Source organism: Centroberyx gerrardi, chromosome 21 (genome assembly GCF_048128805.1).
Source record: "Centroberyx gerrardi isolate f3 chromosome 21, fCenGer3.hap1.cur.20231027, whole genome shotgun sequence".
In the NCBI taxonomy this organism is placed as follows: Eukaryota; Metazoa; Chordata; class Actinopteri; order Beryciformes; family Berycidae; genus Centroberyx; species Centroberyx gerrardi.
Window position 1 is genome coordinate 12,555,237 of NC_136017.1, and position 11,043 is coordinate 12,566,279.

Sequence of the window (11,043 nt, forward strand, 5' to 3'; positions counted from 1 at the left end):
CAACAATGAACATTGAATACTTTTTTCCCAGATACTTGAACTTTTTCCAAAATAAAGTAGAGAATTCTGCCATGAAATCCTTCATATGGTGATGCGTCAGAAGAGGTCCTCATTTTGCATGGATCACTGCTTCGTCAGTTCTTTTGTTCCTTTCTGTTCCTGGGATTGTCAGCGGTGCAGACAGGCACTCCAGGTCGTTTCAGGTCTGAAACCTTATACCGTAATGTTTTGTAATCTGCCACTGCCGTTCCCTGAGGCTTACATTCCTGCAGTAAGCCAATGAAGACTTATTAATCGTATATAGTGAATTGGGACGGACCTGCTCAGTCTTGGTGAGCAGAAACAGATTTGTAAACATCTGAAGTTACATGAATGATGTCTAAAAGTTGTTTTATAACCCTCTGAAGGCTCAGAGTTTATCAAAGTTATGGCAAAGTCTGTCACTCACAGACAGTAGGTATTTGGACGGGGTTCAACTTGTGTCAACGCATTACCACATTATAATCCACAATGTTAGATGAGCAAGAATTCAATTAATCATCTGAAGAGAAGATTAAGGACTAATGTTAACCAGAAGTGTACTGGAAACACAGTCAGCTTGCCAAACACGCATTCAAGGAATTAAATCCTGCTACAAGCTGTTTTTCCCTTGTAACCACCTTCATAATCCTTGTGTCTCTCCTATTATTCCTCTGCTAAGATTAGGCTGTCAGCACCAACATGCACTTTAGGCCGCTGTGCCACCAGGGCAACCCTCCATTCTCTGTTTTTATGAAGAGAAAATTGGGTGGAAAAAAAGTGGGCAATATGTTTTTTAATGAAAATAGGATGAATGAAAAGGGAATGCTGCAAGAGATCTACGTTTGATAAGGGCCTATCTGGATTCATGGTCTGTTAGGTAGCAGAGGCAGGAGGTTTACCCATTAGAAGTTCATTTTATTGTCACACAGTCTGGCCACTGGAATTTGCTTCAGTACAGGAGGGAAATCAGTTTCAACATCTTTAAATAGGGGTCCACAACCTCTGTTTGGAAGGGGATCAGGTCAGAAAAAAAGAAAATGCTCTTCTAAGCAGATTGATAGTAACTGCAAAGGTAGACAGCATGATTTTACAGTGACTTCTTTTTTAATTTCAAGGACTCTGCTGCACTCCAATGCTCCTGTCAACCTGTTTGCCTGTAAAGTTGCTTGTTTAGGTGTGTTTTATTAACAGTTAACATGTCTTGCTTTGTACGGTTGGCGATTGTTTAGGTGCCTCCTGATCTGCAGAACGAGGTTTTGATGAGTCTGTTGGAGACTGATCCAGATGTGGTGGACTACCTGCTGAGGCGAAAAGCATCACAGTGAGTTACAGATATGGAAATGCATGCATGTGTGTGGTCAGACTCTCTCTCTGTTGAGTTCACTGTAACTCACACAGATATACTCTCTCTATCCTCCCTCATGTCCCTCTTTCATCCCTATTTTGATCCATCATCACCTGCAGGAGTCCAGACCTGTTGCAGTCGGAGGAGCCCTTCACCCTGAGTGAGCGCCGCTCCTCCAGCGACTCCAACAAGGCGTCCAGCGGCGAGGTCTCCCCTTACGACAACAACTCGCCCATCCTGAGTGAGCGTAGAGGAGAACCGGGGAGCCCCGGGAGCGAGCCGCTCTTCCGTGTCCCAGAACAGTACACCCTGGTGGGGCAGGTGGCCGGCCGGGGCAGGGAGCCTGGAGCCAACGCCTGGGCTGCCAAAGGTGAGTCTTAAAGTGCCTGTGGCTTACAGTAATAGGTTTGATCTGACGTCGTTTAATTGAGACTGTGCAAATTAAGATATTTTTATGGTCAAAACACTATCTATTTCATTCATGCAGGCAATGTACATTGAGCAATATAGATCTGTACAAACACAATATACAGAAATGCAGGTACAAGCAGATATTTTACTTTGGGGTTACCTGAGTATGTATGGTTTTTAAAGGTGCTTGGAGATGTTGTGATTGCATTACGATCATGATAATTCTGATGATAATCTTGATGATGAGGAGGAGGAAGAGGAGGGTGACCCTTCTCTTTTGTTTCCATCAGACACCATATTAGAAGAGCATGCTAACATTTGGGGGGCGTGGCACACCACCCTGAAACCAACACTCAAGGACCAATCATACACAGGTAAACGGCTTAGATGAAATCACAGTAGTTGATTGGTCACGCAGAATTTTATGATCATAGTACTGATATTGGATATTTAACCAAATAATACAGTAGTAGTATTACAATTCAATTTGAAACTCCCCCTCACATCAATTAGAGGAATTGTGTATTTCTTTATGTATTTATCAAAAGCAAATAATTACACTGACATTACTGATGTTCTCTTTTTTCCAGGTTCCCATGGCAACATGTCAGAGGGAAGCTCCCGCAGCTCGCAGGAGGGTCTCGACGGTCTCCACGGCGACAGCCGGCAGCAGCCAATGGTACGACGGACTCAGACTGTGTCCGGCATCGCCGAGTGCAGACCCCACCCTCCTGTGACCAGAGTGTGTTCCAGCCCTCACGTAGAGGCGGGGCTGCGCCTCCAGCTCAACCTCAACCCCTCTGCGCCGTCGCACCTCAACAGCCAATCGGGCGCCTCTGAGGGCCCCCCGCGAGGAACCGGACACACAGTTAACCCCGCCTCCAGACCTCAAGGGTTGCCGAACATTGCCGACGATGGCCCCGCGACGCTCAACGATAGCCGCTTCCCCCCCCCTTATAACGCCCAACACCGACTGGCTAGTTCTCAGACTTCACCTCAACTCGCGACGGCTCAGCGGCCCCCTCTGCAGCCCGGGAGGCCAGCTGCAACTGACTCAGCCTCAACGACAGAGGCCCAAATGATGCCGATGAGCCCGGAGTGGCAAGACTGGCAGAGGGACCGGTGGCAGATCTGGCAGCTGCTGTCCTCGGACAATGCTGACACTCTGCCTGAGACGCTGGTGTGAGCGCGGACCATGGACTCCAGTTAACCTGCCATTCTACAGAGAATCTGCTCCACCAGCCAACCAATGGCACGATCAAAACACATGCTAAAACCCCCTTTCTCCCTTGACAATCACTCCGGATCCTTACCCTCTTACCATCAATCCCTCCCTCCGTTCGCACCATATTCACCTGTCCTCCCATCTGGTTTTCTCTCCATTTGCCTTCCATCCATTGGTCCAGCCTGCCTTCCCTCCAAGTATCCATCCATCCTTTGCTCCATCATTTGTTTATCACGATTCCATCCATCCATCCATCTCTTCCTTTCCTTCACCCACGCCTTCCATCCTTTTCCTACACCTTCGCGCCATGGTGTTTGTTTACGTGTGCAGCTGCTGCCTTACATAGACTTTTTACATTCAAGAGCCACTAGTATTTCTTGTTTTCTACGGAGCTACAGTTGATGTTCAGAAATCGCTGCTGTTCCTCGCCCACATTTGTTTTCTCCACAACTATATCTTGAGTTGGAAACATAAAAAAAAAACTGCCCACCAGAAATACCTCAAAAGTTACGTTGGAACTTATCTGTTCCCGACTTTTCTGAATGTTACCATGACCATACCTTCTTTCTGAGTGAGTTTAATCTTCATATCTCAAAGATAGAGAGGTAACAGATAATAGGAAAGAACAAAAGTTTGTTTCTTCACGTGGTTGTTTTGTCTGACCTTTTCAATTCATTTTTGTACCGTCCAGACACTAAGTTGTACGCATTAGTAATTGCTGCTAAATGTAGAATTTTTGTGTGCGTACTGGTAATGTAGCTCAGCCACAGCTGTGTGAGAAGATCAAATGTCGAGTTACATTCAAGGTCAGAGAATGTTTTAACGGGAAGACCATTTGTCAACAGTTTGTACATATACAAATATAAATGTAAATTTAAATGTAAAGTATATACTTTGTCAATCTACCTAAAAGTAAGTCAGCCCTTTAATAGGCAGTCTAAATGTTGTTTATGTCAGACTGCTGTTTTTTTTTTTTCTTTAATATTGAATGTAAAATGCCTCACTTCTGTTAAAACGCTTAGACCTAACTATAAAGCACTAGGCTAGAAGTTTGCTTTGATGTGCTCTTGCCACCTGCACTGCAGGAATCATGTGCCAAAGTCTCTTCTTTTACTTCAGGATATTTATCGTACAGTTGTGTTTGTCTATTTGACTCAATTGTTCATTTCGAAGAAGCCTCAAGAACTTGGGTAACTGACAGGAGTTTATCAAGCATTTCAGCAAAGGGCAGGAGCCTCATTCATAAAAATGTACTTGGATTTCATCTCCACATTGGTCACAGGATCATTTTTCCAATTGTGTATACCTGATACATGAAAATAACTTGGTGAGTTAAACTGCACACACACATTTCTCTATAAATTAAGATAGAGTAAGCCAAGGAATTTTCATCCATCAAGGCCTTTTCCTTTTTTCAAAGCAGTGTGTCCATGCATGTATTTCATTGCAGTATACAGTATCTATACATAGGAGTCTCACATCTCTTTAAGATGTGTGGCTGTCAGATACATGCCAAATAGTATTTTCAAATAATTAACTTAAAATTTTTTAACCTGTTGCCAGATGCCTGCATGAGGAGAATTCAAATGGTGTCAAGCTGTCAATGTGTTAAAACAAACACAAGAATTATTTGGGAAATTTCACCCAAGTCAAGTGTATGTCAGATCAGTAAATGGACTACAGTTTGGAACTTGGAAACTGAATATAACAATATTTCCATGAATTTCTACTTAAAATATGCACATTTCTACGATCAAACATGATCAAAAGACCTTTTTATCAGTGAGGCTCCAGATCCAGGAGGGTCTTATTTACAACATACTTATAGAGGTACATATGTATGATGATATCAACAGTTACACATTTCTATAAATGACTCCCCTGATCCATTGGATATTGTTATCCTTCTTACACTAGACTGAATATTAAAACTGGTTGCAGACTGCCATTCCTCGTCTGAGAGGCTTGATAAATGTGGACACAAATATATATCAAAGAAAAAGAATGGAGGTAGGAAGTGAAGCAGTGGTCATCCATAGGATTCTAGTAATACTATTATGGAATTTTTAGATTTTTAGTCCAGCTGAGGTGCTGAAATTAAACAGAAAAAATAAATTTTTGCTCTTATTTTTCCAAATCCAATCCAATGTTGTGGCTGAATAAGATGGGATCAAAATTTGTGATTATCTGTCATTTTATAGCGTCTACACCCACGACCAAACCTGCCCAAATCTTCTCAAATGTCATAGTCAAGTGGGTATTTGCTGGCAAATATTTCACATTTTCTCAAGTTGTGGTATGATATTTGCTCATTTTTAGCCACTTCAGCATTCAATCTCAAAACACATGATATATATATTTTTACATGTCTTTGATTTGTTTGTCACTTGTGTGTGAGACAATGGAATAAGAGCATTGCAACAGCAAGAATGTTGACTTGGAAAGATTGTGGCAAGGTTATGGCGCCATCTATTGTCAGACCGTGTACTCTAGCATAACGATACAGCCAGTCTTCATTGTTTCCATGGTGAAAAAACAGTTTATTAAACAGGATCCATCTGTGTTTAAATTAGAATTGATGCTTACAGTAGTTTGTGATTATAAGCACCTTTTTCTGTATATCTGTATGTGTGGAGTTAAACGTGCCATAGGCCTTGCCCTTAAAAATTTGTTTTCCATACATTGCTCAAGTTCATGAGTTAATAGTTCATATTTTGTGAACATTTTTGTATTACTTTGTTGTCTGTTGAGTATTGTAATATATAAATACAATGTAACAGTTTTTTTTTATTCAAAAAAAAAAAGAAAAAAGGAAAAAAAGAATCACCAAACTTGTATGGCCCAAGGTTTGTTTCCCCAAAGCATCTTGGCTCTAAGATCATCTTTGTCTTGTTGACTTCACTATGAAACTGAGATTAACTTAGTGCTATGGTGTTTTTGTTTTGTTTTGTTTGTGGTGGGGTAAACTGGGTCCAAGTTGTGATGGAATGTCTGGTAACTGCTTTTGTACTGCGTGTCGTCATCAATATGCTACGATGGAATTAAACATGATAAAGTTTACTCTTGCTGTTGGAGTGAATGCTTTAGGAAGTTTTGAATTTGATGCAGATCTATAATCAAGGTCTTGTAGTAAATACCAGGCTTGAAGGAAGCCACTGTCTGCATGTTTGGATGTGTGGCACTAGTAATGAGACCCATGCTCTCTCCGAATTGTGTACAGTACATATACATTGAAACGGTATACTAACTCTATTGTACACTGTAGATAGATAAATGGAGAGATACTTTATTTAATCAAGAGGGAATTCAATTGTCACAGCAGCAACCCACACTTGAGAGACTTGTTAAATAAACAACATAACAAAACATTATAATTAGGCTAATGAATAATAAAAACTATATTTCTCCCCTGCCTATTAATATGTTAACATATGACACAGTATTCTCCTCAGTAAACACTGTGTACCCCCCATATGACATAGTATAGTATGAGATTGTTTAGTATATCATAGCACAGTATGTCATAGCATGGTATATTATAATAATGTAAGTCTAAATATAGTATATAGTAGCGCAGTATGTCATGGTATAGTATTTAACATCATGGTATGTCATAGTACAGAATGGTAAAATGTAATATTTAACATTATAGTATGTCATAGTATAACATGCTATGCTGAATTATAGTATGTTATAGTACAGTATGCCATAGTATAGCATATATGTAATAGTTATATTACAGTGTTATAGTATAGTATGTCATAGTACAGAATGGTATAATGTAATATTTAACATTATAGTGTGTCATAACATATTATAGTCAAAGTATAGTATTACATAGTAGCCCTACAGTATGTTTTAGTATAGTATGTCATAGTACAGTATGTTATAGAATGTCATAGTACAGTATGTAACATTATATTATGTCATAGTATAGTATATCATAGTCATAATATATCATATTATATCATGTAACAGTATGATAGTGAAGTATTTCAAAGTATACAATACCACATGGTATGTCATAGTAAAGTGTCAACTGGTACAGTGTAGTACAGTAACATAGTATAGTATATCATAATATACTATGTCATAGTAGAGTATATCATTATATATTATCCTTGTAGAGTGTGTCATAATACAATATGAGAAAATATATAGAGATCCTGGAACTGGACTGTCTGGCACCAACGATCACATGATGTTGGAAAGTCTGGAAGCCTGGTGGCAACTTAGATTAACATTTATTGACAGGAAAATGTGTTGTAGTAATCCAAATTAAGTTAACCTGCAAGATGTTTTTTCATTTAATTATTTTTTCTTGTCTAAGCACTTTGCTAGAGCAAATGTTTCTGGTGTGTAACTGGGACAGCAGGTGTTGTGTGTTGAGTTAACTGAGTCCTCAGTGTGTTCGGAAGCCCCTCCCCTTCCTCTTTAAACAAGGGGGGAAATGTACTGTGTGGTTTGGGGGTGGCTGGGACATTTTCTGCTGGTGTGTGGCCCACCATTAGTGTTTGTGTGCTGTGCTTGCTGCAGTGTAGTTTTTCCTTAGTGACCCACTCAAGGACTCAGAGAGCTTTGTTGCTGTCTCTCTGTCTCACTCAGACACACACACACACACACACACACTGGGCACACTAGCTAATTGAGTTGTTCCTTTCATAAAAGATACATGGAACATTATGTGTTTTTTTTTTCTTTTGAAGATGTTTTCATTAAGAATTGAAGAGGCGTTTCTCATTTTAAAAATTAAAGGCTTACTACATGCAAATTAAAATTTTGATTCAAAACTGAAGAGACAAACTCTACATGGTTCTTCTATTTTAGGAAGAACCACGTACCGTTAAAAATAAGAGTTATTTAATATAATTTATCTGTGTGGTCGGCATCACGGCCGACCCTAGGTAACTGCAAAAGTAAAGAATTGAATAACTGTGGACTCAAAGTATATTCTTCTCTATGTATGTGGTTATTGATCCCAAGTAAATTGAGCGATTAACACTTGCCGATATTTCTGAACTGTGACTAAGGTGATGTGAGCATGGAAGTGTGAGGTAAAGACTTCATCCGCATGACCTTTGACCCTTTGGCTTGAGATGGGGGGGGGCGGGGAAGCAGACAAGCAGCTCTGAATCGCCGGACTGTAAATGTCAAACCGAGGCGTGAGCGGGCGGTTTCATCAAGGACTGCCGGTCAGAAACCTCACGGAGCGGAGCGCGGCGGTCGGGCTGCGGTGCATAAACCCCTTATTATACCTGAAAAATACATGTCTGCGAGTGAAGTGGTGCAAAGGAAAAGCGCAGGCATGCAGCGGTCTACTGAGCAGTGGGAAAAAATGTCATACGGTCAGATGAGTCATCCCCCCCCCCATCCCCCCTTGTTCTCAACAAGCAGACAAGTACTGTATGTGTGTGGTACCGGCCAGAAGAAGTCTAGAGATTCGATTTTTTTATTTCCCTCTCTGAACCCCATAAAGAACAAGGTAAATGCAAATAAATGCAAAGCTATTCAGGTTCATCCTTTGGTGTAGCATTTCTCTGCGGGATCTTGCAGGATGACAAAGCCCCCATTAGCCATTGAATGGTTTGATGAGCATGTGAATGATGCCACGCAATATGCACAGTCACCAGATCTCAGCCTGATTGAGCATTTATGGGTGGTTATGCAGCGGTGCCTGACACAGCATTTTCCACCACCATCACCAAAACACCAAATGATGGCATTTCTTGTGGAAAAACAGTGTCACAGCCCTCCAGAAACTGGCCCAGCACCCTATTAAGACACTTGATGTTTGTGTTTCTTTGATTTTTTTTCCTGGACTTCTCCTTCCCAGCAGGAGGGATTGCCACACTCTGTTTGAATCTTTTTCATTTCGGGAACACTGTCCTTAATTGAACCAGTCTGTGACAGTGGAAAAACTCATCTGGAAGACTTTACAATACAAAAAAACTAAGAATTCTCTGTGGTGCTTTCAGTGCATTTGGTGTAACGTCCCTGTTTTACCACTAGAGGTCAATCTAGAGCCTTGAATATAGAGCTATGAAGTTTCATATGGTCGCCAATGCCTCTCAAGGCCGAATGAACTATTATTTCTCTTTTTCCAAACCACAATTGATAACGAATGAAAACCTTACAATATCTAAATGACACAAACTAGTTTGGTTAGAAGGAGACCCAGAGGAGTGAAGTCTGAGCTAAAAAGAAGCAGAAAAAAAGGCAGAAGTGTGAGACCTGTGGTGATGCTAATGGTTCTGTGATGGAGAAAGAGAGAGAGAGAGAGACAAGAAAAGGGAATGAAAAAACTAGAGATTAAAAGATTTCATGGCTTTTGGCTTTAATTCTCAACCCGGCCTTGTGGCAAATGAAATCACCTTACAGGCCCGAGAGAGCTGAAATTAACCGCTTGCAGACCATTAGACATTCTGAAAGGTAATGTATTAGCAATCAGGTGTGTTACCCGTGAATGTGTGTGTGTGTGTGTGTGTGTGACTGACGGAGGGTGAGAGATAATGATTGAAGTAGAGCAGTAGCGGCTGCAGATAATTGTGGCTGGGGGAGCTAAGGGGGAGCTTAATTATTTACAGCAGGTGCTAACTTTTTTCTAAATAATATAAAAAATAATAATACAATAGACTAGGGTGTGAATTATGCTATACTGCTACACAAGGAGGGACACTGTTTTTCCATTGGGAGCCAAATCCCCAACCCAACATTATATGCATGCGCATGCTTCAATGAGCTGAAGACTGACTGTGTATTTAGACCTATGCCTATTAGACTGTATATGATATAACACCGAGTCCAGTTAGATACAAGGCTATGCAGCTATGCACACAATTGTAGACGGCAAATCAAGTGTTTATATAGTCAGAAGTTACACAAAAGATTTAAAAATGTGCTATATCAGACAAATGAATCATTGTATTAGTCATGTAAACAAACAGTGCCACATACACAGGCACATCCATTCATCATACAGTATGTGCTATAGTAAAAAGCAATAGAACCATTCATATAGACAGCGCTACATAACAACCAGACGCCTTGGTCCTTCACCTTGACTTAAATCCACGGGGCCAGATTGCTTGCAGGGCTAGCGTACAGGTTTCCTCCACACTTTCATTTTCAGTTGGAGAATTTTCCTCAATCTCCGAGTCCCTCTCTAGGCTTCGGGTCCCTCTTCCACCATCACCTTCCTCTTCCTCCGTAGCGATAACGTTATAGGCCTCACCACCGTGCCATTATCCATTTTTTTCACGTTCGCCGTCCTCCACCCTTCCTCGTTTTAAAGAAATGACAAATCGGTCTATCTTGACACACCACAGTCCACAGCTAAGCAACTTAATTGAGCACCTATAGCTAAATTATCCTAATCTCTTTGACTCTCACAACAAAACTCTCTCCTATATGTAATGAACAGAGCAACCAATCACACCACACTTTAGCAGAGGTCAGTGGGATCTTTTTTTTTTTTTTTTTTTGCAAAGAATAATTAACTTCTTATATTTTCATATAGAAATTAGCCTTGTTATATTCATTCTGTATCCTAAGTTTTATTTATTTTTTTCTCCAAAGAAAATTGCAGGGGGTGCTTAGGGGGTGCTTGGCTCATTCCAGGGGTAGCTCAAGCGCCCCCTAGCGCCCCCTTGCCGCCGCGCCTGAAGTAGAGACATAAAGACAGCGTGTGTGGTATGAACACTGCGCTTTTTCCTCCTAATGAACTGAGGGAATAATGAGAATAAAGTCAATCCCTCAGTAACAATGGACTTCTAGAGAAAAACCCCCAAGTTTTGATCATCCAGCTGTCCTTTTTCTAGCCGCTTATCCGACTGGAATGAGTTTTGAAAGAGTTTTGATCAACTCTTTCTAACTTATCTATCTGTCTGTTCAGCCTTGGTGGCTATCACTGCTCATGCTAACTACCCAGTTCTTCTTCTGTTTATTCCAAATGAAACCGCAACGTAAAACGATTTTTCCCACCTACCAGACACCGAGTGTTTAGAACAGCAAAGCTACAAACTTGATGTAGTGTTATAGATGG

At 40.8% G+C, this 11,043-nt stretch overlaps 1 protein-coding gene across 2 annotated transcripts in view; it reads left to right on the plus strand.

Moving 5' to 3' along the window:
* Positions 1 to 2,963, plus strand: part of LOC139914394 (rho GTPase-activating protein 6-like) — a 79,040-nt gene extending 76,077 nt beyond the window's left edge. Inside the window, exons 11-15 of one of the 2 annotated variants that reach the window (XM_071902710.2) lie at positions 1,251 to 1,342; positions 1,486 to 1,736; positions 2,080 to 2,151; positions 2,368 to 2,623; positions 2,708 to 2,963. In XM_071902710.2, coding sequence (XP_071758811.2) covers positions 1,251 to 1,342; positions 1,486 to 1,736; positions 2,080 to 2,151; positions 2,368 to 2,623; positions 2,708 to 2,963 — 927 coding nt within the window. Of the gene's footprint in view, positions 1 to 1,250; positions 1,343 to 1,485; positions 1,737 to 2,067; positions 2,152 to 2,367 lie in introns of both variants that reach the window. The other variant, XM_071902709.2, reaches the window with a different exon arrangement.
* Positions 2,964 to 11,043: the final 8,080 nt, after the last annotated feature.